The 27,480-nt window shown below is 43.0% G+C and overlaps 1 protein-coding gene across 2 annotated transcripts in view; it reads left to right on the top strand.

The window, feature by feature from the left end:
- Positions 1 to 27,480, top strand: part of DRP2 (dystrophin related protein 2) — a 105,861-nt gene that overhangs the window by 20,775 nt on the left and 57,606 nt on the right. For both annotated transcript variants that reach the window (XM_033943948.1, XM_033943949.1), the window contains 6 exons: positions 64 to 220; positions 4,343 to 4,463; positions 5,073 to 5,341; positions 10,114 to 10,260; positions 11,065 to 11,143; positions 14,239 to 14,299. In XM_033943948.1, the coding sequence (XP_033799839.1) occupies positions 64 to 220; positions 4,343 to 4,463; positions 5,073 to 5,341; positions 10,114 to 10,260; positions 11,065 to 11,143; positions 14,239 to 14,299 (834 nt within the window). The remainder of the gene's footprint in view (positions 1 to 63; positions 221 to 4,342; positions 4,464 to 5,072; positions 5,342 to 10,113; positions 10,261 to 11,064; positions 11,144 to 14,238; positions 14,300 to 27,480) is intronic.

Raw genomic sequence — 27,480 nt, 5'->3', positions numbered from 1 at the left:
TTAAGATAACAAATGTATTTCTACCTGTTCCATAGATAAATCATTGCTCTTTCTCCACCTTAGGGCTCGGTTGGAAACTTTTATGGACCACAATGGGAAGTTGCAGCCACCATTGCAGGAGATCATAGATTGGCTGAGCCAGAAAGATGAAGAACTGTCAGCGCAGCTGCCACTCCGTGGGGATGTTACCCTGGTACAGCAGGAGAAGGAGACACATGCGGTATGTTCCTCAAAATGAACTTGAACGCACCATCAGAAACTTGGCAACAATCACCTCACACTGCCATCTGAACTCTTCCCAGCAGGAATCCTTATTATCTTAAAAAGATGTTTATATTTTTCAAAGTAATACACAGGAAAGGCAATATTCAAAGCCATTTCACAGGTAAAGCATTAGCGGGAAAACCTGAAAGTCACCTGATAGAAGCCAATTCTAAAACGGAACATAGGTACCTAGTTTCCTTTAATAGAATAATAGTGTCACCCTGGGCAAGCTATACAAATATATTTCATGGACTGGTTTAAGGTCAGATCTGGGACTAGCGAGCAACTTTTCCAGCCTGCTCATGCTGGCCTGGCTCCTCTCTGAAATCACTTCCGGGTTATGAGGGAGTGACATCAGAGGGAAAGCCAACACCAGAGTGAGCAGTAGGCCGTAGAAACTGCTCATACTAGTGAAAATTTAAAGAGGTATGGGGAAAGGGAGGGTGTCAATGTGACCGGGGGGGGGGGGGGGGAAGCGGAGAGGAGGGCACACGGAGCACCACAGCCCCGGGCACCTCCTGCCCTCACTACACCACTGCCTACACAAGTGATAGTATTGTATATAATTTATGTATGTAATTTATGTAAACCGTTTAGTCTTAAACGGTATAGAAATTTTTAAAATAAATAAATAAGTATACCTTTATGCATGGAAGGGCAGGTGCCCTATTATAGAATTTTCCTTCATATATTTTTATGTTAAGCAACTTAAAAAATGTACTTTTAAAATATCAAGGATTATAATGTATATTTTAAATTGTATGGTGAAAAGTTGCCCTATGGGAGGTCTCATTGTGTTCAACCATGCAAGATTCTGAGTAGCCAAACATTAACCAGAAAATCATGTCATCTTAAAAACTATCAAAATTGACAAAGAAGGGAAAAAGGACCTCAGTAACCAACGTATGCAGATGTCAAAATTTTATCTGCTGAACTGCATGGGTTCCAAACTAGCACAAATTTCTGTTGGTTTTTTGGTTTTTTTAAAATGTTGGCAAAAGTACCCATGCACCTACTGTAATTTAGACAGTTTAATTATTGTCCCAACAGTGATTCAAATAAAAAAAGAAAAAAGAAATAAATGTAAAAAATGCATGGTACAGAAAGGGGAATAAGGTAATTTCTAGGTTCTGGTGTTGCTCCGTATTATCCCTGCTCAGCTCTGGCTTCTTGTCTGATAGCAGGGTTCAACCTATTTTGTGGTTGTTACTACTGATTGTCCTGTGTCTCTCAGTAATTAGATTGCCACATCGATCCCACACTTCATTGCAGAAAATATGCTAAAAAGCATGCATAGTGCTAGCTACTATAATAAAACCCTAAGCGCGCATGCGCACTCCTACTTGCATGTTCCATTTTTCATGATCAGTAGGTCCCCGATAGGTAGGAGTGCGCATGCGCGCTTAGGGTTCTGTTTTCCTGTAAGCACACTCGCGGACCTCAAGGTGCTGTTGTTTCGTCTGGCCTGCTCCCTGCGTGCCTTGCTGTAGTGTATTTTTAAGTTCAAAGATTCGGGGGCGGCTCTTCTCACGATCCCCGCCTGCGTTGGATTTCCGACGCAGGTGGGGATCATGAGAGGAACTGCCGCTGCATCTTTGAACTTAAAAAAACACTACAGCAAGGTACTAAGGGAGCAAGGAGCAGGCCAGACCGAACAACATGACCAACTTACAAATAAGACAGCCGGACAGACAGCAGGAAGGAAGGGAAGGGGGGGGGAGGATGTGTTTAAGGAAGCTGTGGCTCTCATTGAACTGTCAGTTGGCCGGCTCCCTTGCCAGAGTTATTTTTCAGTTTACAGGTGCCGCCATGGCTCCTCTCACGAGCTGCACCTGCATTGGAGAAGACTTCCGATGCAGGCGGGAATCGTTAGAGGAGCCGCCACGTCACTTTTAAACTTAAAAATAACTCAGGCAAGGGAGCCAGCCACACCGTGGGTAGAGAAGGGGGGATGGAGAAATGCTGCTGCTAAACAGGGAAATGGAGGGGGAGGGAATGCTGCGGCTGCTGCACAGGGAAGCGGGGGGAGGGAAAAAATGCTGCTGCACAGGGAAATGGAGGGGGAGGGAATGCTGCGGCTGCGGCTGCTGCACAGGAAAGTGGGGGAGGGGGAAATGCTGTTGCACAGGGAAATGGAAGGGGAGGGAATGCTGCGGCTGCTGCACAGGAAAGTGGGGGGGAGGGGAAAAATGCTGCTGCACAGGGAATGGAGGGGGAGGGAATGCTGCAGATGCTGCACAGTTAAGTGGGGGAGGGGGGAAATGCTGCTGCACAGAGAAATGGAAGGGGAGGGAATGCTGTGGCTGCTGCACAGGGAAGTGGGGGGAGGGAAAAATATGCTGCTGCACAGGGAAATGTAGGGGGAGGGAATGATACTTTGGCTTCTGCACAGGGAAGTGGGGGGGGGAGGGATAAATGCTGCTGCATAGGGAAATGGATGGGGGGAATGCTGCATCACAGGAAAGTAGGGGGGAGAGAAAAAAATGCTGCTGCACAGGGAAATGCTGGGGGAGGAAATGCTGCGGCTGCTGCACAGGGAAGTGGGGAGGGAGACAGAAAGAAAGAAAGACACAGGGGCAGGGAGAGAGACAGAAAGACAAAGGGGGGCAGGGAGAGAGACAGAAAGAAAGACAGCAGGAGGGAGAGAGACAGAAAGAAAAAGACAGGGGCAGGGAGAGAGACAGAAAGACAGTCAGACAAAGGGGGCAGGGATAGAGACAGGAAGACAGACAGACAAAGGGGGGCAGGGAGAGAGACAGACAGAAAAAAAGATAGCAGGAAGGAGAGAGACAGAAAGAAAAAGACAGGGGTAGGGAGAGAGACAGAAAGAAAGATAGACAGACATATAGGAGAGAGACAGAAAGAAAGATAGACAGACATATATTCTAGCACCCTTTAATGTAACGGGCTTAAAGACTAGTTTCTTTATAATAAGAGATGCTGAGCCTGGCAGGGATCCGGACGGCATTTCAAAACCTGGTAATTTGGGTTTTGAAAAGCTTCCTGTAAATATCGGGACGGGAGGGGGCATCCGCACATGCACGGACACAATGCAGTAAGGGTATAATGTAACATAACGTGTTGGGAGACTCTATTACAGTACTTTTGCTGGCCTTGATCCTGGTAAGAGAAGTAATGTATACCCAGGAATCCTATAGAAATAGTGTTCAAGAAGTTTGCTTCTCCAGCCAATAAGCTGTTCCCAGATAGGAGTCCAGGTTTCACTGTCTGTTTCATTTTGTGTATGTTATTTTTGTAATGCTGCCTAGGAATAGGCGGTTGATACATTTTTTAAATATATAAAAATAGGCTGGTCTTTCTATATTCTAAAGCCTATCAGAAAGGGGAATAAGAGAGGGGGAGTTGGGCTTTTGTTCTCTCTAGATGCCAGTTTTGATGTACCCCACCTTCTTGTTGTATTCAAGGTAGCTTGAGCATCACCAGATTGGCAAAGGTGTCTTGAGTTTTGAAAATTGCATGCAGCGTTGGGTTATTATCGTGTAGCAAGCAGTGTGCTATTTAGGTGGGCTTCAAATGCCATTCAAGAGGTTGCTTACCCTTGCCATAGGAAGCCATCTGTCTTGTCAGTCTGTCAGTACATGAGTACATAAGCATTACCATACTGGAACAGACCAAACATCCATCAGGTCCAGTATCCTGTAGCCAACAGTGGCTAATCCAGGTTACAAGTACCTAGTAAGATCCCAAAAAGAGTAAAAAAAGATTTCATGCTGCTTATGCCAGGAATAAGCAGTGGATTTTCTTAAGTCCACGTTAATAATGGTTTATGGACTTTTCTTTCAGGGACTTGTCCAAACCTTTTTTAAGACCCTGCTATGATAACAGCTTATATTGCATTCTCTAGGAACAAATTCCATTAAATTATGACATATTTTCTTCAATTTGTTTTAAATATACAACTTCATAGCTTTGTTGCATGCCCCTAAGTCCTTGTATTTTTGGAAAGAGTAAGAAAGCTATTCCCATCTACCCATACCACTCCACTCCACTTGTGATCTTATAGACTTCATGCATATCTCTTTTTGGGTTTAATTTTGTCCCTTGTCCCTTCCTGCAGACTTTCATGGAGGAAGTGAAGTCCAGGGGTTCGTACATTTACTCTGTTTTGGAATCGGCACAGCTCTTCCTGGCCCAGCATCCCTTTGAAGAGCCAGAGGAACAGCCTCAGGAGAGCAAAGGTACGTGCTGTTTCATCCTCAAGCCTGCCTTTCCTCTAGATCTTTGTTGCTTTAATAGAAGTTCCGACATCCTTCAAAGCAGCCTCAATTCACCCAAAGCTATTTTGGCTTCTGGAGATTGAAGAGCAACTGTCATATAAGAAGAAATTCAAGAAATACACATCTTCCTCCTCTCCACAAAAATAGATATTCACCATGGTACACTCACAACTAGTAAACATACTAGAGGTTAACATACCATTTTTATTTTTCCATCGGTAAAAGGATGTAAATTCAAAAAATTCCACCAATGTCTCTTATCCTATCAGGCAACGTCCTGGGACAAAGATTTACATCTCTTAATCATGACTTCTAGTACCTATTAAGATTTTAAAAGCCATTTGAAAACATATTTGTTTACCAAATACATAGGAAACGAAGTCATTGTACTCAATTGTACCAACTTCCTCTTTTGTAAACCGCATAGAGCTTCACGGTCCTGCAGCATATAAGTAGAATGTTATGTTATGTAAAATGTTTCAATAAATAAATAAGATATTGGTCTCTACTTCATAAAGCTTAGATTTTAGTGAGTTGCTGAAACAATATAACCTTGTTCTGGGCTTCCAGATATATCTCCCCGGAAGAGGATCCAGAATGTAAGTCGCTTTGTTTGGAAGCAGGCCAACGTGGCCAGCGAGCTGTGGGAGACATTGACTGCCCGCTGTATTGATCAGCATCGGCATATCGAGCGCACCTTGGAGCAGCTGCTGGAATTCAAGGGGGCCATAGAGGAGCTTGAAACAACACTGACACAGGCCGAGGGTGTCCGAGATACTTGGGAACCCATTGGAGACCTTTTCATTGATTCTTTACCGGAACATATACAAGCTACAAAGGTACATTTGCTGACTTATTTTAAAGCAAGCGACTGAGAAGCTGCTGTAACGCAACACCATGTCCCTCAATGAATATCATATTTTATAGGTTTATTATTTAGATCATGACTTTATCCAAGGTGGGTAATAATAATAAAAACATGCATAATTAAAACACCAATAAAATACAGTAATTACAAATATATAACAGAGTAATGATCCAACTAAGAGTTTCAAGTTTCAAGTTTATTAATTTTTAATATACCGACCATCAACTGGTATCTAGCCGGTTTAAAGTAAAATGTTAAAAATAGAGATAAAAGATTATACTTATTAAAAAAAGAAGTTATTAAGACTCAAAAGGTCCTGATTGCTCAAACATGGTCCTAGGCAAATACAATACCATATACTGCTCTACACAAATGGAATTTCAAAGCTGCTCACACTGGCCTCAGCTCCCAGGTAGTGACATCAGAAGGAAGCCAAGGTCAGCACAAGCAGCATGTGGAAGGTGCTGCTCGCACCAGCAAACATTTTAAGAGGTACGTGGGGGCGAAGAGGGCCCCCCCCATGAAGATGGCGCCCAGGACAGTCTGCCCCCCCTTCCTATGCTACTGAATATGTCTATTAGATGTTGCGTTAACAGGCTTCAAAGGATGCATTTTATAAACCAAGGTGTCATTGACCCCAGCAACAGGTATTGCCATGGTTCTTTGCCAGCCCTTATACAGTACATAACAACCAACAGCAAACAAAGCTAGGATACTGCCTCCTTTGCGTGCACTGCTTTGCGTGCACTGCCTCCTTAGTATGTAAATCTATCTCATGTATATTTATTGTGGATATCCTAAAAACCTGATGGGACTAGGCATACCTCATAGACTGGGTTGAGAAGTGTTGCACTAGGTGTCAATGTATGTAATAAACATTAAGCAAGTTATAAAGTTAAGTTACTAAGTTTTCCAGTAGAATTTATAATGAAGAAAATGAAGACCACATCTGAATTAGAGAATGACACGGTGGCTGTTACCCATGGCTAGCCGCAAGTAACCCGCCGAAATGGTGTGAGAAAAAAGTGGTCACCACGGGTACGAAGACAAGGCCATTCACCACCCCGTGGAACGGTGAATGGCCTTGTCTCTGCAGTTAGATGGGAACCGAGCTCACGGGGACTGATTTCGCGGGGACAGGGCAGAGACAGAGACAATTTTTTTCACCATGTCATTCTCTAATCTGAATCACTAACCTCCTCTTTTACAAAACCGCGCTGAATGGCCCGCACTGCTCCCGACGCTTATTGAATTCCTATGAGCGTTGGAAGCAGCGCGGGCCATTCAGTGCGCTCTCCTCACTAAAAACTGCTAGCTCGGTTTCATAGAAGAGGGGGGTAGGAGTCAGCCCAGCCCATGTAAACAAAGAAGCCAACTTCTTTTTTTTTTTTAAGTTCATGAAAAATTTTTATTAATTTTTTGGAGACTCATATATGCAGCTCTGGAAGGTTATTGAGGCTCAATGTTTTGTGAAGAAGGACAGCAAAGGACATGAAGGGAGAATATAAGTCTTTCCTGCTTCCTGTAGATACACATCTCTTTCTAGCAAATGAGTAGATTCTTCCAAGTGCTATGCTCTTCACCTTCTTTCTTTCTCTATCACCCTGAGGTTGTCTCTGCATTTTCCTTCTTTGGTTATCACCTGAGCTTAGACAGCATCCTTACAGCATAATGAAATACATTTACCAGTACATTTATAGCCCAGATTTCTCAACAAGTAGGAAAAGCACATAGAGCATGGTTTTTGGAATTATTTCCAGCCACTCTGTATGTGTATATGAATATATCTGCACTGTCTCTGGTGTGTGTCGTCTGACAATCGTTGTTGCCATTATAGCGGAGTGTCCCTTCAGGAGACTGCAGTCTTGCTACCTAGCTGACTTATAAGAGCTGTAACCAATCACCAGTCTTCACACCCAGATAAACAGGCTACTAGAATTTAGATCTTAACTTGATAAGGCTTTCTAATATACTTTTTATAATGAGTTAGTCTGGGTTTGGCCCTGTAACAAACTGAAAGCCATCTCCTCTGGGCTGAATCTGTTTCTCCCTCAAATTGCCATTTAACCAACAGAACTGGAGATTTTAAGACAGTCCTAGATTTCAGTTGGCAGGATCTGACCTCTCCATCCTGGTACATTATGAGTAGGTTTACCAGAGGTCCAGGAATAGGGTTACCAGATTTTCCGTTCAGAAAATCTGGACCCCCTTAGACCCGCCCCCAATCCCACACTAGCCCCTCCCCAGCCCCGCCCCCTGCTGCCCGCTCTGGTCGGGCAGGAGGGCACGCATGCATGCGATGTGATGACAGCACATGCACGTGACATCATCGCGTTGCCCTCTTGCCCAACAGCAATTTTGAGGGAGGCTTTTTAAAATCCAGACAAAGTGCCAGATTTTGAAAAGCTGTCCGGACCCCCCGGACATGTCCTCAAAAGGAAAACCCAGACATGTCCTCTTGTTAGAGAACTGTCTGGGTACCTGGAGGAATTTCCAAAACCAGACAGTTTGGCTGAATTTTGAAGTCCCTGACCTCAGGGTCGTGCCTGGAGGGTGTCGACATCCGCGCATATGCAGTCATGGTCCAGAGCTCAGGGAGGTTTGTGTGGGGGTGAGGCTGGGGGCAGAATAGGGCAGAGTTGGAGGCAGAATGGGGTAGGACTGGGGCTGGAATGAGGTGGGACCAGGTGTCTTTTTTTTTTTTTTTATAGAGGAAATCTGGTAACCCTAATTACTTGCAGCATGGATTTCAGTGGGTAGGATCAAGCACTACACACTGCTTCGGGATATAAGTTCAAAACCAGAACTGGCCAAAAGGCCTTCAGCTAGGAACTGGGCAACTTGGCATTTCTGCCAATGGGCAATGGGAGCAGTTGCTCTGGGCTTAGGGGCACAGGGCTCATTCTAGTTCAGCAACTTCCTTCCCTCCCTTCCTCTCCCCGGGTGCAGCTGCTTAAAAGTGCAGAATTGCCGTTAGTCGGTGCTGTTGATGGTTTTGAAGGTCCTACCCCTACAGTTGAATTTACTGCAAAAAAAATTAAATACACATCTGACTCACTAAAAGCCCGCTAAGCAAGCAGGGGTATGTGGCATGGTTGAGGAGGTGGTAACATTTAAAAATTAAATTGCATGTGTGTGTCCATGCTGGCTCTGTTTATGTCTGTGGCTGGGAAGGACTTTTTATGCCCAGAGGGACAGTTTGAAAGGAGCAAGTCACAGTCACTCTTTCTATGTTTCAGTATTTCAAGATACAGCTGCTGGAACTGCCTCTTTTTAGAAATGCTTTTGGCCATTTTTGGAAGACTTTCCTTCAGGAATCCTTGGGTCCAAAATGCCCCATTTTCCAACTAAAAAGTGCCTTTTCCTTGGTTCTTACTCCACACCAAATATCATCCTTTCAGTTCATGGTGATCTGCTTTGCTCCCAGACAGAGAGATGGACAGACATGCTCAAATCCTTCTACCCATTATGCAGTCCAGGAACGGAAAGGAACGGCTCCTGTCACCATTAAAATGTTATATTATATTCAGTGCAAGACGGCTGCTGAATATTAATGCTTAGCAGCTAGCCTGGTCACCAGCTATATCAAGTGACATAGCTGGTTAGTGCCAATATTCCAAGTTGAGCAAACAAATGAACCCGCATAAATAGCAGGTCTGTCTTTGGCTGCTATAACTTAGCTGGCCAGATGATGAATATCGGCTTAGCTGGCTATATTGTTAGCAGTTAAAAGTAGACCAAAAATTCAATGCCAGTCGCTGGTTATGGCCTAGCATTGAATTTCTGGGTTCACTATCAATCATGGGAGTCAGCCTGACTAACTCCCACAGTCTGAAAATCAGTTCCTTTGTGTTTTAATTTCTTTCTAGCATTCCATTGGATTGGAAAGAATTTAAAAAATTCTGAGTGGCTACAAATATACAGTATTTCAGATGGCTGGAAGAAAGTTTCATTTAAGATTATGGTGAGCAGAGTCAACCCTAAGGCCTGGATTCTCTATAGGGTGTTGACATCGGCAGCCACCTAAAAAGTGGCCACTGATCGCGTGACAATCATGTGACGGTGCCCTATAGAGAATCGCGCCTCCATGAAAGATAGGTGCCAGAAAGGTAGGCCAGGGTTTTCCAGGCCTATATTTCCGGTGCCTTTCTTTGTCATGACTCATGCCCACTTAGGCACTTTAGGCCTCCTAAAGCCACTTCCGGCATTAGCCATGCCCATAGTGGTGTTAGGCAACCTAAAGCACCTATGAAGGTGTGATTCTAGCATGTATTCTTTAGGCACCAGTAGGCGCTTTAACATTGTGGGATTTTTGCCATTTTAAATGGCGTTTATTAATTAACGTAGGTGCCTACCTAAGTTTCGGCGCCGTTTCTAGAATTTCCCCCTAACTACATTAGCAGAAAATGTTGTCTTCCTTCCCCAGGCTCAAGCATATTGCCTATGTGGCATACCAGAACCTTGCCAGTCCCAGTAAATAGAATATTGCACCTGAGCTATGCTGCGGACCCCCCTTCCCTTTGGTTTCATTCTCTTCCTGTTTACCTGGCATAGCAAGTATGAGCTAATTAGCCTCCAGCCCTTTCTGAAGAACTCCCTAATCCCAACAAAAACCTATCCCCTTTTCTGTTTCGAGACTGAAGTGTGTTGCCATGGAGACCTTCCAGCAATTGCAGTGTAATAAAGAAAGCCCTGACAGGTATTTTTCTCTCTTGTCCTTTCTGGTTGTCGGGGGGTCTTTAGTTGTTTAAGGAGGAGCTTGCTCCAATGAAGGACGGGGTGAAGCTTGTTAATGACCTGGCACACCAGCTTGCCATTTCAGATGTCCACCTTTCCATGGAAAATGCCCGGGTCATGGAGCAGATCAACACCCGCTGGAAACAGATGCAGGTAGGGAAAGGCTAACACTTCAGAGGACAAGGGTATCAGGGATCTTTAGTCAGAAGAACTGAGGAAACTGGGAGTACTGGGGAAAGATTTAGGAACCAGCTTGGACTGTAAAATTGGGCCTTTATGGAGTCTGAAGGGCAATACTGACAGCAAAGGTTTAGAGCAATTCACTTGATGCTGACATAACCTCTTCTTTGTTTTCTGAAATTTTAAATGGTGGAAGCTATATTAACAGATGCTCTCTTCATCAGTGGTGGTTATTCAGGAAGGTTAGGGTTTCAAGAGCAGGTGTAAAGAGAACCAAATTTCAATAAAGGAAGAGAATGCTTGAGCTGGGTAAATGGTGTGGCAAAACATTGAAGATATAATAAGAGTGGAGGGTGAGTATTTTAGATGTGAGAGAGGGATTCTGTTTTCAGAGTTAGAGGACTGTGTAATATTCTATTGCAGTGATTCTTAAATCTGTCATGGTAAACCCCCCAGCCAGTTGGGTTTTCAAGATGCCTAGTACCTACTTTATAGGCACATCTAACTCATGCATATTCATTAGGGATATCGTGAAACCTGACTGGCTGGAGGTCCCCCAGGAAAGGTTTACGAACAACTGTTCTATTGAGTTTGGGAGAGTAGGACTCATGTTCTGAAGGGATTAGGCATATTTGAAGGTTCATATAATTGTGAGGTAATGTGCATGTCAAAAATCATAGATAGGATCACTACAATTTTTGGGGGGTTAGGGTAGAAGCTGTATTATGAAAACATGCTGCGCGTTAGAGTCTCATGTCTTACCTTCTCATCCTCCAGGCCTCCATTAATGAACATCAAAAGCAGCTGCAGGATGCCCACCGGGACTTTGGACCTGGATCCCAGCACTTTCTTTCCAGTATGTAAGCATGGTTTTTCAGCACTCAAACTAGTACAGCAGTATAGAAACACCAGTTCCCTTCAAGGATTACCCTGAGATAAATACAAAACTATCCTTTGCATCGCATGGTATATCACTCTCTGGTCCACCATGACTCACAGCAGAAATGTTTGGTAGTAATTCACTGGAATACTACAGTAGTTAGCATGGATCTGGAGGAGTGACTTAAGAACAGAGACTCCCATTTTGTATACAGTATGCTGCAGCACACAACATTCATTTCCATGGGAAAAGGTGACATTTCCTCTTTAGTCAATGAGGCTGTACTCCACTTTTTTATGTATAACAATTTTTATTGAAAGAATCAAATAATCAGTACAATAGGATAATACAAAAATACATTCAATACAATAAGAATTACAATAATATTTCATTCAAATTTAAATCATTCTTTCAAATTTAATTTCCATATGAATTAATTCAATCTTATCTACACCCCCTTAATTCCATCCCCTACCCACTATCTTCCCCTAAATGAAATCCCTCACCCTGGATGAAAGTTGACAAAAATAAAGAATTAAAATAAATAACTGGAATGTAATTATTAAACCTAATTTTCATAATAAATCATTGATAACCAAACTTCGTATTTTTGGTGAAAGATTCTGAATATAAGGATCCCAAACGTCCATAAAAAGCTGAGTTTTTTTTAGGCGAACCTCGAACCTCCCAACTCTCAAATAAAAATAAGCGATGTAATTGATTCCTCCAATGCCAAAAACTTGGAGATTCTTTCTGCAACCAAAATTGCATAATACATTTATAGGCTTTCTGAAATAAAAGAAATTTTAGTTGGCCAAAAACCCCACAAGCTGATGCTTTACCAAAAATTATTCCCCTAGGACAACCCACTATCGAATTACCCCATAAAGAACCCAAAAATAATAGGATGGCAGACCAAAATGAGTTGATCAAAGGACACAACCAAAAAGCATGAGATAATGTGCCAGGATCTTTATTACATTTAATACAAATTGGAGTATCTATTAAATTCGCATGAAAAGCTTGAATTTGGGAAAAATAAGCCCTATGCAAAATTCTATAAGTACATTCTCTCCAAACATACCCTTTTATAATCTTTGATAGTCTATTAATAGATTGAGTAAAATCAAGAAGAGAAATCTGAATTCCCAACTCCTCATTCCAATTTTGTAGAATTTTATCATATGTACGGGTAGGTAATATATTCCGCCACCACTTGTGTAATAAAGAAACTGAAATAGGCACATCATCACATTGATTAAAAAAAGAAATAATTCTGTCATGAACTCCACAAGAAAAATTCAATCTCTTCAATTTATTAATATAATTTACCAATTGCATATACTTATATAATGATCCAGGACCCCTTCCCACTACAATAGAAAGGTAAGGAAAACTCTTAATCTTCCCAGTTTCATCCAATACTTGTGATAAATAATAAATACCTTTAAAAAAATTTGAATTTGAATTTGAATTTTCATCTTACATCAAGAACAAGAAACACCCCCAACTCCTTTACAAATGGCTTTACATGTACAAACTTTTCACCCTCCCCTTCCCATATAAACAGTGAAGCCTTGTTCAAAACTATCAAAACATTTCAAATCTTATTCTATGTTCCAGTCCCAAAACCTTCATTCCTGCCCATTTATTTATAGTATTTATATACCATTTATAGTCTAGTAAGCACTCCAGATTTTCTGGAACTTGTCCATATGTTGTCTTCTTCTGGCTGTCATTTCCCTTAGATTACAAATGTTCAGCAACCTTTTATGTAAGCATTTTATTCATAGCACTAACTGGCACTTACTGGCTTTTTCACACTTTAGCTATCTCACACTTATATAACGTATCATAAAACTGTGTGTATGTTTAACAATCTATTCTAGTACAGTATATACAATAGTAGATAAATGGTAGAAGCCTCTGGTAAGCTTACTCCTGTCAGGTCTTTCAAGAAGGAACTGACTGGTCTCCGGCACTCTCTCGCTATTGGGGCGTTCCCTTTTATATATGCTTGGCTTTATCAGTTCTATAGAAGTGTGCTTTCCTTATGTTTTGAAGGCAATGCTAATACGACAGGAAGACTTGAATTTTCTTTGCTGCTCTTTTGATGTAAGATTTTTTTAAATCTGTTTTTATACCCGTTCTTCCGTATTATGTGTTGGTTTCCATCTACTCGGGATATAGAAGAAAACATAAGACCATAAGAGTTGCCATACTAGATTAGACCAAAGATCCATCTAACTCAGTATCCTGTTTCTAACAGTGGCCCATTCAGGTCATAAGTCCCTAGCAGAATCCCCAAAAGTGGCCAGATTCCATGCTGTTTACCCCCGGGGATAAGCAGTAGCTTTCCCCAGGTTTACTTTAATAATGGTTTATGGACTCTACTTCGAGGAATTTGTCCAAACCTCTTTTAAATCCAGCTACAGTAATTGAAGGATACTATCAAAACAGGAAAGAGACAAAGAATGTGGTAAGAGCAAAAGGGGCTTGTCTTGTATATGACTTTTCTCCGCTGACCATCCAGAACCTCAGAACAGCAAGCCCTGATTTCATGTGAATCTCTTCATTCATACTTGCATTTTGGTAGCATGTTAAAAGGGCAGTTTTATAAACTAGCTGCTCATATTTACACTTGAATTACATGCATAAATGTTTAGAATAATGACATTTGCATACATATTTGCACATACCCTTGTGTAATTGCAAATTTCTACCTAAGTAGTATTCTGCAACTGCATACTTAACTTATAGAGCACATATTTGCAAGAAGGGCAGAACATAGGCAGGGCCCCCACTTATGCATGTATCATACAGAATATTATAAGTTACATATGTTCCTGGCATACGTATGGGTGCCTAGATATGAGATATGCCTATACTGGTTATACTAGTATTCCATAATAGAACCTAGACACCTAGGTTCCATAGAATAGACTCCTACCATGTGGGTATATTGTACAGTACTCTGTCACACACAGTTTAGGAGCCCAGTTATAGAATTGCCCCCTAAAGATTCAGGTTACTTGTAAGACAAGGGTGACATTTTGTCTCTCTTCCTACAGCCTCAGTCCAAGTCCCCTGGGAAAGAGCTATTTCGCCAAACAAAGTGCCCTACTATATCAAGTGAGTGTATTGCTATGTCTAGTGTCTGTAGATGTACTTGCTTGTCTCTGTAGCTGTGTCCATGTCTAGTTTTTGGAGTGTATAACATGTGTGGCCATACTTGATGACATACCATGAAGGAGCATCGCTCAGCTGGTGCTTCCAAAGCCCCATGTCATCTGGACAGGGCGAGAGAGAGAGAGAAGAGGGGGATACTTTGCTAGAGCACTGTGTTAGAGCTGTTATCACCAAATGGGAGGGACAGAAACTATTTCAGTTTTCCCCGAGAGACGTCCTGTGTCCTGTCATTAGCTTTTCCTGTCATAACTCCTCAGTCTCTGGCCTTTTGGTCTCACTGCTGTAGGGTTGCCAGATTTTCCAATCAGAAAATCCGGACCTCTAGACCAGCCCCCAGGCCTGCCCATTTCTACCCATCCCCACTCTAGAACCGCCCCCCACTTCCTGCTCTCATAGGGCAGGGAAGAAGTCCTTACGTGCACGGACTTCCTCCCTGCCTGACGCGATTTGAAAAGGCTTTTCAAAACCCTGACAAAGTGCTGGATTTTGAAAAGCCATCCAGAAACCCGGCCATGTTCTCAAAAGGAGGGACATGTCCAGGGAAATCCGGAGATCTGGTAACCCTACACTGCTGGATATTTGCATTTATGGTAACTACTCTCCTGTCCAAGCCCAAATTCAAGGTGAGTTACATTACAGGCACAGTAGGTATTTATTTATTGGAATTTAACTGCCTTTATGAAGAGATTCACCCAAGGTGGTGTACAGCAGGTATAATTCAACATAAAACTTACAATTTTGTTAACACCATAACGGTAGTAAAAAACACTAAATAAAGACATAAATACAATGAACGAAGTACACTTTTCCCTCTGTATTCGCTGCATTAGGGGATTAACAGACCCGTGAATACAGAAAAAACGCGAAGAACTTTTTCATATGTTATTCGCTGTTTTCTATTAAAAACCATCGTGAATATGGCGAAACTGCGAATAACATGGTGGGAGACCTGGCCTGTTCCTGAAAAAGAGGCAAAACACGGTGAAGAAAGTGCTGAGAATCGGCGATTTTTTTTTTCTGTAAATGCTTGGAATCAGCGATATCTCTATGCAAGCTGATGTAATTTGAGGAGGAGGAGCCAGCAAGCTAAAAACCGCGAATAATCGAAACCGCGAATGCTGAAACCGCGAATACGGAGGGCGAAGTGTAAAGTCAAAATCAGTAAATTGAAACTTATTACCGTATTTTCACATAGATAACGCTCACCCGTGTAAAACGTGCACACGGGTATAGCGCGCAAAAAACACATATTTATGTACATAAATTTTTATATACCGCGCACACCCGTATACCGCGCATGCTGCCCGACTCTTCTTTCGCCCGCCCCGACTCTCCTCTGGAGACCCTGACTCTGTTTTCGCCCACCCCGACTCTCCTTTCCTCCTTGAAGTCCTGTCCCTACCCTGAAAGCCTGATGCCCCCCTCCCCGACGTCCGATTCACCCCCCCCCGCAGGACCGCTCGCACCCCCATCCCGAAGGACCGCTCGCACCCCCACTCGAAGAACCGCTCGCACCCCCACAGCCTCCCCCCCCTCCCCCATGGAGAAGCTGTCTACCTTGTTTCCGGATGCCAGCGAGCCCAGCTGTTTCCTCTGCCGGCAGTCCCGCCCCTTCTCTGAGCCCTGCTGTGCTGCTTTTTCTTCTGGCGGTCCCGCCCTTTCTCTGACATCAGAGAAAGGGCGGGACCGCCTGAAGAGGAAGCAGCGCAGCACAGGGCTCTGAGAAGGGGCAGGACCGCCGGCAGAGGAAGCAGCTGGGCTGGCATCCGGAAACAAGGTAGACAGCTTCTCCATGGGGGAGGGGGGGAGGCTGTGGGGGTGCGAGCGGTCCTTCAGGTGGGGGTGCGAGCGGTCCTTCGGGGTGGGAGTGCGGGCGCTCCTTCCGGGTGATGAATCGGGCATCGGGGGGGGGGGGGAACTATGTAAAAAAAATTTTGTACAACGCGCTCACGCGTATAACGCGCAAGAGTATGCGCGGTTTGTAAAAACCACATATAACGCGCGCGTTATATGCGAGAAAATACGGTAATAGGACTGCCATGAAACAGTTTCAAAAATATACTTATTAACAGCACTGAAACTCAAATAAGAGTTATAATATACACTAAAAGAGAGACATAATACTTATGATGCATCTAATAAACACAAATCAGAACATTCAAATAACACATGATGCTAATGCTTTTCTGTAATACAGCTTATCCTATAGATGGGGACAAGATGGGTGGTTCAGTGTGTGTTGGAATAAACAGATAGGGGGGCAAGTTGTTTATACCGTCAAACAAGATATAAGGGACCGATTTAGTTAGTGTGTGTGGCAAGCTGGTCCTGGTGCAGAATAAGTGCACAGTATATCACCCTATGTATTAAAGGTTGGATGAAGAGCCAAGCTTTCACCTGCTTCTTGAAGTAGAAGTGGTCTGGAGTTATTTCTCTGCCCTAGAGGACTTGTACTTTAAGTTTCTGCCTGAGGCAATGGAGAGTTTTACAAGTTGTCTGAGATCAGGTGGAGAAGTGAGATTTGAAGCCTGGCTTCCCCAGTGCTCACTCTTCTGCTCTAACTCCATTCATTTGGATGCTATCATGAGAAGGGCATATTTTGGATGCCTGTTATCTCACATGAGTGCTTATAGCAACTTGCCAAAATCTAAGGGCTCCTTATACGAAGCCGCGTTAGCGGCTTTAGCGCGCACAACTTTTAATCACGCGCTAACCCCCACGCTAGCCGATAAACTACCGCCTGCTCAAGAGGAGGCGGTAGCGGCTAATGCGTCCAGCAGTTTAGCGCACGCTATTACGCACGTTAAACCGCTAACCGGGGGGGGGGCAGATGTAAGCTTAGCATAACATAACAAATTCACTTATATAACGAAGTAACCTCTCAGTTCGATGCGGTTAACAACAATCAAGAGACTGTATAAGCACAGTGTATTATAATCACATTCAGAAGAATTTGTCAAATAAGTAGGTCTTTAGCATTTTTCTAAAGGAAAGATAGGAGTTGAAGTTTGTTATCAGGAGAGAAAAGGGTTTATCTATGGAAAAATCTTTTGTATATGCAACCTTTTACAGTAGGAAATGTAAATAATCTAAAATGATGAGAAAAATGTTTTCTGTCAGTAAATTTTAAGTGACCAATAATATACCCCTCCCCCCTTTTAGAAAACCATGAAAGCAGTTTTAGCGCAGGCCACATAGTAACATCTTAAACTCTCATATAGAGAATGACACGGGGAGTGATCCCCGCGGGGAACCGCAGCGTGGCTGCGGGCTATGGAGACTCCATAGCCAAATCGCTGCAGACACGGGGACAAAAGTTTTCACCGCCCGCAAAAACGGTGAAAAGATTTGTCCCCGCAGGCAAATGTATCCCCTTCTACATACCGCGATTTACCGGGTCTTCACCGTGTGTTTGGTTCACTTCGGGACGGGTGTCTGATTTTTTTCCGGCGGCCATGCTTGTCGGCCATGTGGTCTACTCCAACTCGTCTCTCTCCACCTGACTTGCACGTTGCCTGACTCCGCCCCCTTCAATATTCTGGCTCCTCATTAGTCAGTTCTTTCCTGCTCAAGAAGGGGACCAATCGCTACTGCCATACATGATATTTAATGGGTTGCAGTAGCGATTGGAAATCGGGGGATTTCGGAGCTGAGAGGCAAGCCCAGGATTTTTTTTGGAGCCGCTGCCTGGATTGGAGAAGAGTCACTGCTGCAGACTTGGAGGAGCTGAAATTTCATTGAAAACTTTGGCGCTACAAGTAGAGGTAAGGTGCACACTTTCCTACTATTTGCCTGCCCAGGGTTGGCGGCGGCAGGGGTGGGGGTGTGGGTGAGTGGGGGGGGGGATTCTTTGACCGGTTGGAGACGGGAGTCTGGCTGAGCTGGGAGCTGGTTCTTTTTTTTTTTTTTTTTATCTGAGTGGGATTCTTTGACTGGTTGGAGACAGGAGTCTGGCTGAGTTGGGAGCTGGTTCTTTTTTTTTTTTTTTAAATCTGAGTAGGATTCTTTGACTGGTTGGAGACAGGAGTCTGGCTGAGCTGGGAGCTGGTTCTTTTTTTTTTTTTTAATCTGAGTATTAGTGTAGTAGTGTGCTGTGTCTATTCCCATGGGTTACTGAATCCTATTCCTGAACATGTGCTGCAAGAATGGAGGAATCCAGCACATGTTCAGTATGTAACCCATGGGAATACGTTAATAATGATAAGTATATAAAATCATACATGTTTGAGGCTTTTATGCATGCTGTGGTGACGGTGACGGGGCGGTGAATGGGATGGCAGTGGCGGTGACGGGGCGGTGCAGAGGATGGTGGGACGGGGAAGGGGCGGTGACGGGGACAGATTTTTTCCCCGTGTCATTCTCTACGTTCATAGGAATTCTGTGAGCTTCAGAGGGGGATAATCAGGTAAAAGGCCAAACAATGTCTTGTAACAGGTACAACCTAACTTGAATAATATTCTTGCTTCTACTGGGAGTCATTGTAGTTTCTGATAGAATTTATTTATTTATTTTAAAAATGTATATACCGTTTAAAACTAAACGGTTTACATAATTTACATACGTGGAGGGGCATAATAAAAAAAAAATGTCTAAGTCCTATTTTGGCCTAAGGCCCTAAACGTAGAAAGTAGAAGCAAGGAAAATGTCCATTATCAAGAAAAACGTCCAAAAGGAGGTTTTTTAAAAATAATGGCCTGCCTCTACGTTCAGCTGTTTAAACGTCTAGACCACCACTACGTGTACAATAACAACATTATAATCAACCAAAAAAAGCCTAAGTCCCAAACACCCAACACAAGAGTTTTTAGGCGAAGGAGGAGCCAGTCCTTCGCCTAAAAGCTGGATTTGTAACCGGTGTCTGTCAAAAACAACACCGGTTACAGAATCCACCCCCCCCCCCCACCTCCGACATCGATCCGGGCAGAAGGGAGCACAAGCCCTCCTGCCCCGGTGAGCCGCGACCCCCCCGACAACATTGGAGCAGGAGGGAGCCCAAACCCTCCTGCCCCAGTGACCCTCCTCCCAACGATCCGGGCAGGAGGGAGCCCAAGCCCTCTTGCCCATGCAACCCCCCCTATCCCCCACCCCCAATAAGACCTGGGCAGGAGGGATCCCAGGCCCTCCTACTCTGATGCAGCCCCCCCATGACCCCCCCGAACTCCTGAACCCCCGATCGGCCCGCTGAACACCTCTCCCCACCCGCCGACCCGCAACACCCCTCCGTTGACCCCGCAACCCCCCCACCCCCGACACCCCCTCGTACCCACAGGAGCGGCCTAAGGCTACTGGGCCAATTCTGGTTGGCCCAGGCGCCTCAGTCCCCACCTGTGGGCAGGGTTTGAGGCGCCTGCACAACAGAAAATAATTTTACCAGTCACGACGAGTCTTGGCTTCACAGACGTCATCAGTAAAGCTAAATTCTCAGAACGCAAAGATCTTTTTGGTATATAGCTAAGTATATTATTCTTAAACAATTCTGGAATGTTTCCATACAAGAATTGATGGCAAATCAATCACTGCTTTATACTGTTCTCTGAAAGCGACTGGAAGCCAATGCAATGTGTGGAGATGTGGTGAAATATGATCAAATTTAGATAATCCCATTATCAATCGTGCTGCTGCATTTTGTATAACCTGCAATGCCCTGCATCTTGCTTTTGTTATTCCAAGGTACAGGACATTGCAGTAATCAAGTCTCGACAAAATCATAGCCTGAACAACAGTTCAAAAATCATATGGTGCTAACATTGGTTTTAATCGGTATAACAATTGCATTTGTGCAAAGCATGCTTGAATGGTCTTAGTTACTTTCAGCTTCATTGTTAGGCCAGAATCAAGCCTTACACCTAAAATGGTCAAAGACTCATGTACCAAGAGAACATCATCAATAACTTTCACCTCTGTAGGCCACTGGTAATCTGGCTTTCCTACAAACATTATTTCGGTTTTGTCTACGTTTAGTTTCAGACCTTATTCTCCCATCCACTCCTCAATTTTACACATGTATACAGTCAATAATTGTTCAATATTCTTATCCTCTCCACCTTTTGGGAAGTACATGATCAAATTTTTTCAAGTTGAAAATCAACCGAACAGCCATGTTCTATATGATTTGCAACCTTTTAATATCCTTTTTACTGGAGGCTAGATAAATGATGTTACAATAATCCAGGGAACTCAGAATCAAAGATTGTACTAGTAGTGTAAATGAGGAAGGATCAAAATTAGTTTTTCTAACTAGTGCATGAATTTGAACCTTGAGTGATAGATTGCGATTTAAATAAACCTCTAAAATGTTTATAACTGGCATAGAGTATGTAATGCTGTTCAACTTTGTAGTGCTCTCTGATCTTATTGGAAGGTAAAGCCAGGAAGATTTTAGTTTGTATTCATATCAATTGATATCTATTTATGAAGGGGTATTGCATTAACCTTCTGTTCAGGTACTAATCACAATAGTGGAGTGGAAGAGCAGCCTTGTGATCTTGATCAAGTCCCTTAGCCCTCCATAGTCCCAGGTATGTACCTACATTGTAAGCATGCCAGGAACAAGGAAATACCAAGAATACCTGAATGTAACTCACCTTTAGCCACTATTGAAAAAGGCTTGAGTTAAATCTATTCTAAACAAACAAATAATGAATGGTGCTCAAGACAGTCAAGTCCAGGGGTTGGCAACTCCAGTCCTCGAGGGCCAGAATCCAGTCGGGTTTTCAGAATTTCTCCAATGAATATGCATGAGATCTACGCCTAATCCGGTCAATCTCAAAATTTTTAGAACCAAAATCGCTAAATATCTTACTACATTCTTTGGTTATCTCTAAACTTGATTATTGTAATTCTCTTCTGTTAAATATTACACTAAAAGAAAAAAAACATTTACAAATTATACAAAACACTGCCGTTAAGCTTATTCATAAAGGAAAAAAATACGATCATGTTACTCCCTTTTTGATTAAATCACACTGGCTCCCCATTAATCATCGGATTACTTATAAAATCCTATTATTAACATTTAAAACTCTCGACACTAATGAACCTCAATTTATAAATAAACTACTCATTCCATACAATACCTTACGTCCTTTATGTTCAAATAACCATAAACTTTTAACTATCCCCTCTTTGAAAATGATTGGAACCCGCCGTCAAGATATGTTCTCAGTATCAGCGCCTCAACTTTGGAACTCTTTACCTTTACATTTAAGAGAAATAAATAACTTAAACGACTTTAAAAAGAATTTAAAATGCTTTTTATTCAAGGATGCTTTTAACGTTTAGTTTTAGAATTAATTATGAGCTCCTCTTACATGTAACTATTTTTTTTACATCATTTATAAACTTTTAGCCTATTATATAATAATTAAGAAAAATTTTCAATTGAACTTTTACTTTATAACTTTTATCCTTTTTTTTTTTACTTATATTATTACTTAATGTATAAATAGTTAATTTTTTATAATATTTTATATCAATTACTATATTAGTAAATTTTAGTATAAATTTGTTAATTTTATAATATTTCATGTTACCTACTATTTTAGTATTATGTCTATTCATACACTGTACTTCGCTTAGATATATTTTTAATTAAGCGATTAATCAAATATAAATAAAACTTGAAACTTGAAACTTGATCTATTTGCATGCACTTCTTTCAATGTATATTCATTGGGGAAATCCTGAAAACCCGACTGGATTCCGGCCCTCGAGGACCGGAGTTGCCCACCCCTGGTCTAGTCCTTACCATTTTGTAACTTTCCCTGATTAGAAGCACAAGATGTTTTCCTCTGCTCATTTCCCACTAGATGTGGGTTTAGGGCAGTGGTTCCCAAACCTGGCCTGGAGGACCACTAGCCAGTTGGGTTTTCAGGATAGCCCTAATGAATATACATGAAAGAGATTTGCATATAATGAAGATGATAGGAATGCAGATTTGCTCCATGCTAGTGGTCCTCCAGGACAGGGTTAGGGGACCACTGGTTTAGGGGATTGACCTGGTGGACAATGTTCTTCACATTGTTGAAGTGTGAGAGTGCATGAGGTAATACTTATAGAGGTGTATTTTCAAAGCACTTAGGCCCTCTTCTATCAAACTGCGATAGCAGTTTTTGTTTGGGGAGCCGCACTGAATGGACCGTGCTGCTCCCGACGTTCATAGGAACTCAATGAGCATCTGGAATAGCACGGGCCATTCAGCGCAGCTCCCCACGCTAAAAACTGCTATTGCAGTTTGATAGAAGAGGGCCTTAGACTTACACAGTTATATAGTAACCTACAGTATGGAACTTTGAGTGCTTTGAAAATGAGACTCACAGTCCCTTTGGGAAAATATTAGAGAAGGAACATAAAGTTCACCTTCTAGCAAAACAGAGAGTAGAATATGATAAGGGAATTCAGATACCTCAGAGGTATATATATAATGTAGGAGAAGCATGTGGGTTTTTTCTGTAGAAAGGAATTTGCAGAATAAAAATTCATGATAGAAAAGAATATATTCCTAAGAAAAGGGAAGAGGATGCATGGAACAGGCTTCCAGTGCAGACATCAGACTTTCAGAAAGCCTGGATATAAGCACCCAGGATCTGTTCTCATCCCAAGGAAATTGAGGTAAAACAGATTAATTAATTAATTTTTATTCACCATTCTTGCTATTGCAAGAAAGAAAAGGGAAATGGACAGAGAAGATGGACCCTGAAGTCCTGAGCTGCTGTCATAGTCTGTATGTTTTGGAAGAAAAAAATGTGAGCCATCGATTTTTCCATCTCAAACAAACACCTTTGGTAACTGTTACTAAAAATAAATGGTGCAAATTAACCCCCCCCCCCTCTTACAAAACCATGCAAGAGGTTTTTAGTGCCGGCTGGCATTCTGAATGCTCTGCGCTGCCCCGACGGTCATAGAGTTCATATGAGCATTGGAGCAGTGCATAGCATTCAGTGCACCAGCTGGCGCTAAGAACCTCTTGCGCGGTATTGTAAAAAGGGGAGGGGAGGGGCTAAATGTTGTGGGCTTTGTGGGTGTATGCTTTCCCTTTGAAAACTGCCCCAGGGCAACTGATTTCCTTAAGCATTTCCACCTACGTTTTTGCATAGAAAATAAAATGTATGGATGTGAAAATGAAATTATAAGCACATTATTTTTCCCTCATGTACGGTTTGATTAGTTTTCAAAGATAACCCTTCTTCAGTTGTTACCTTTGAAAGCTACCGTAATCATACAGTACTGGCGTAGAACTATGGAATGCCTTGCCTGATATCCTGCGGTTTTGTGTGGAGAGGATGAATTTTAAGAAAATGCTGAAAACTCAATTATTTGCCAATGCTTTCTTATGCTAAGGTATAATTCAGTTGATAATCACCTTTTAGAAATTTTTTTACAGCAATGTATGATTAAAGCTTGTTTATATTTCTGAATTGATTGAATATGCGCTCTATCCCTGTTTTAACAGGGACGATTAATGATGTTGTTTAGACATGTCTATATTATATGTGATAATAGTTAGGAAACAAGATTTTATATATGTGATATGGAAACCACATAGTTGTATGCGGTACCGCCTAGAAGTCGCAAGATTGTTGGCGGTATATAAGAATAAAGTTATTATTATTATATAAATTTTTAAATAAATAAATAAATCCCGTCCTCCCCAGAGAGCTCAGAACGGGTTACAAGATAACGTACCTAATACTTAGATAAAACCAGTTGCATAGTAATAATTAATCAATAGGGTTACAATGGCGTTTATAAAAATCACAGAGCATTTACTTCGCTGGCCCGCAGTAGAAACCTCTACCGCGGTTTTGTAAAAGGAGCCCTGAGTTAGTCCAATAAAAAAGGTATCACCTTTATTCATTTTGTTTTGTTTTATTTCTATTTATTTCTATATATTACCTTAAAAAGTGGACTAATACAGTTACCACACCATTTCTCTCTCACAAACAAAACAGATTCCACCCCCCTGCTCACAAGAGGGAGGGCAAATTTTTGAACATTCTTTTTATCCTGTTATATCAACGTTCAAGCTGATAAATGCATTTTTTTAAAGTTATCCTCTGTAGGTCTAGGAGGTTGTGTGCTTTCTCTGTACTCCCACTTCTCACACAAGATACCCCTTACTGCATCCACATATCTTATGAGAACTCTCATGCCTTCTGCCTGCATAGCAGCTGGATATCTCCTATTCTGTTACACACATCTTCTGAGCACTGTCCTTTCTTTGTCCAGTATTTAGATATTCTGCTTACCCTCAGACTTAATCTCTGGACTTTCTGGCGCAGATGCACTAATGACAGCAATGATTGTCGCTGTTTTAATGACAATCGGATTTGCCAGCTTGATGCACAAAACAGCTTACCGAGTGGTTTTGTGCACGATCGTTCAATCTCCAATCCAGCCATGCAAATGAGGTCATTATTATTGAAATGTCATGCTCTAACATGGCTTTCCAATACACAAAAAACAGCTATCCAATAAAAGCGACTGGTCAAGTCGCTTACCTGTCCTACCCATAGTTCAGCCCAGAAATTAATATAACATACCATACTTTTTTTTTTTAATGGGCACAGATGCTGTGTGACTTACCCATGCACAATATCTACCCCATTAAAAAAAAAAGCAAGCCCCCCCCCCAACAACAACTGCGGGTCCCCGAACCCCAGACGTTGATGGCTGCTTCTGCAACAGCGATAAACCCAGAGAGACATGAGGGATGCCCATTCCCTCCGACCTCAGCAACCTTGCGTTGTGCATCCAGGCCACCTGTAAACTCTCTGACACATCCCCCCGACTCTCCCCCCGGCACTCCCCCACGCTTACCCTGACACCCTCCCACCCTATATGAAGATACCCCTCCCATCACTCCACCAACAAGACCCCAAAAGATATCCCTGGTAGGATGGGGAGGGTTCAGCACTGAAACCCCCAACCCTTCCCCCCATACCTCACTGTAGAAGCCGACAAGAGAGATGCCCACTCCATCTTGCCAGCAGGCCCGCCTCTTTGAAATGCCGGGCCTTCCCCGTCCCAATGTATCCTGGGATGTACTCAAGAGGGGCCTAAGACTCTGACTGACCCAGATACCTAAGGCCCCTCCCAGGATGCACTGGGAAGGGGAAGGCCTGCCATTTTGAAGAGGCGTGCCATTGGTAAGAGGGAATGGGCATCCCTATTGCTAGCTTCTACAATAAGGTGTGGGGGAGGGGCTTGAGGGGATTGTTAAGCTGAGAGTGTTCTGAGCTGACCTCCCAGCCCACCAGGGCTGTCTTTTGATGTTGTTGATGGGGTGGTAAGAGGGGGGTTCTTCATGTAGGGTGGATGGGTGTGTGTGTGTGGGGGGGGGGGGTTGGGAGGAACGTGGGAAAGTGCTGGAGGGAGAGTTGAGGCGAGTCCTCCACCCACAGTCTCACCAATAGAGGGTGCTGTTTTACTGTCACATTTTTCAATTGTGAGGGACAGGCAAGTTCTGCAGGACTCCAGGGAACATACCTGTCCTTAGCGACTGAAAATATTCCACCCCCTAGTGGTAGCAATGCAGCTGGAGGACACCTGCTCAGCTTAGAGGGAACAGTGGTGTCGGTGCAACCCAGGTGTCCCGGATGCACAACCAGGTTGCTGAGGAAGAAGGGAGTGGGCATCCCTCCTGTATCTCTGGGTGCATCACTGTCGCAGGGACAGCTGTAATTGTTGGGGGAGGGGTGTTTCAGGGACATGTGGTGGGGGGATGTGGTAGCAGTGGTCAGGAGGGAGGCCGGCATGACTTTTTTTTAATGGGGACAGATATTGTGCTTGGGTAATATGCACAACATCTGTGTCCATTGGAAAAAAAAAAAAAAGGTTTCATGCCCTGAACAGCTGAGTGAAAGGAGGCTGTTTCGGGGCTTCCCCTGCCTCTCAGCTGTTTGGGCTTCTCCTGCCAGCTCTGCGCATGTGTGAGAGTCACTCTCACAGCAATTCATCAGCAGGATCGGACGGAGATTACGATGAACCCCCACTCAAATCATTTCCCTGCAAACTTGTTTGAGCAGCAGTCGCTCTTTTGGAATCGGCCAAATATCGGACCACGCAGTCTTACTGACCCTGTTTAGTACATCTAGGCCTCTGTTGCTTTCTTTATTCAGTGTGAATTATGCAGTCCTTACTTTCTTTTGTTTTGTGATAGCATTGAGCATTTCTGTTTCTCTACAGTAGTTATAGGAGACCTATGCAACTCTGAATACTTTATTTGATGCCCTTTGATTTCTATTTAAAACGATCACTTGACTAGAAACAGACCTATTCAACTCTGAATACATTCTCTGCTGTCCCTTCATTTCCTTTCAAGTCAGTCACATGATAAGGGAATGAGACCTACCCAACTCTCTAAATACTATCTATGGTGTCGCTTGGTTTCCATTCAAGTCAAGCCAAAGGAAAGTCCAACAGGAAGCAATCCCATTACAAACACAATAGTCAGACTAGAAATAGGAGGGGACAATGGATTTCCCAAAGAAAGAGATGATCAATGCAATCTTGCAAAATGTAAATTTATTCAGTCCATCGACAAAGGTATACTGTGTTTCGGCATGCAATATGCCTGCCTCAGAGGTCAAATGCATACTCCCAACGCCTTGTTCATATAGATTGGGTAGCACTGATTGCGGAAGTATCAATCAGAGAACAATCAGTGCTAATTGATCTAGTATTGGGTGTGTGCATTTGACCCCTGAGACATGCACTGTCTGCCCTCTCTCTGCCCTTTCCATCCACTGTCCGCCCTCTCCCCCTTCCATATGGCATCTTTCCTTTTTCTATATCCCTTCCATAACCTGTCTATCCTGTGTTTCTTTGCTCTTTTGTACATAATTCATTTCAGCTTCACTGCCTATCCATTTTGCTCTCTCTGTCTCCACCCCCTCTCCTATGCTCTGACATCTCTCTCTTCTCCTTTCCGTCCTTCCCTTCTCTCCCCCCATGCCCTGACAATGGCATCTCTCTCCTCTCCTTCCCTTTCATCTCTCCCTTCCCCTCCATGCTCTGGCATCTCCTCTCTTTCCTTTCCCCCTGGTCAGGCATCTGTCTCCTTCCCTTCCTTCCCCCTATGCCCTTCCATCTCTCTTCTTTCCTTCCCTTCCATCTCTCCCTCC

The sequence above is a fragment of the Geotrypetes seraphini genome, chromosome 5, assembly GCF_902459505.1.
Source record: "Geotrypetes seraphini chromosome 5, aGeoSer1.1, whole genome shotgun sequence".
In the NCBI taxonomy this organism is placed as follows: domain Eukaryota; kingdom Metazoa; phylum Chordata; class Amphibia; order Gymnophiona; family Dermophiidae; genus Geotrypetes; species Geotrypetes seraphini.
This window is presented reverse-complemented; position numbering and strand designations above follow the sequence as displayed.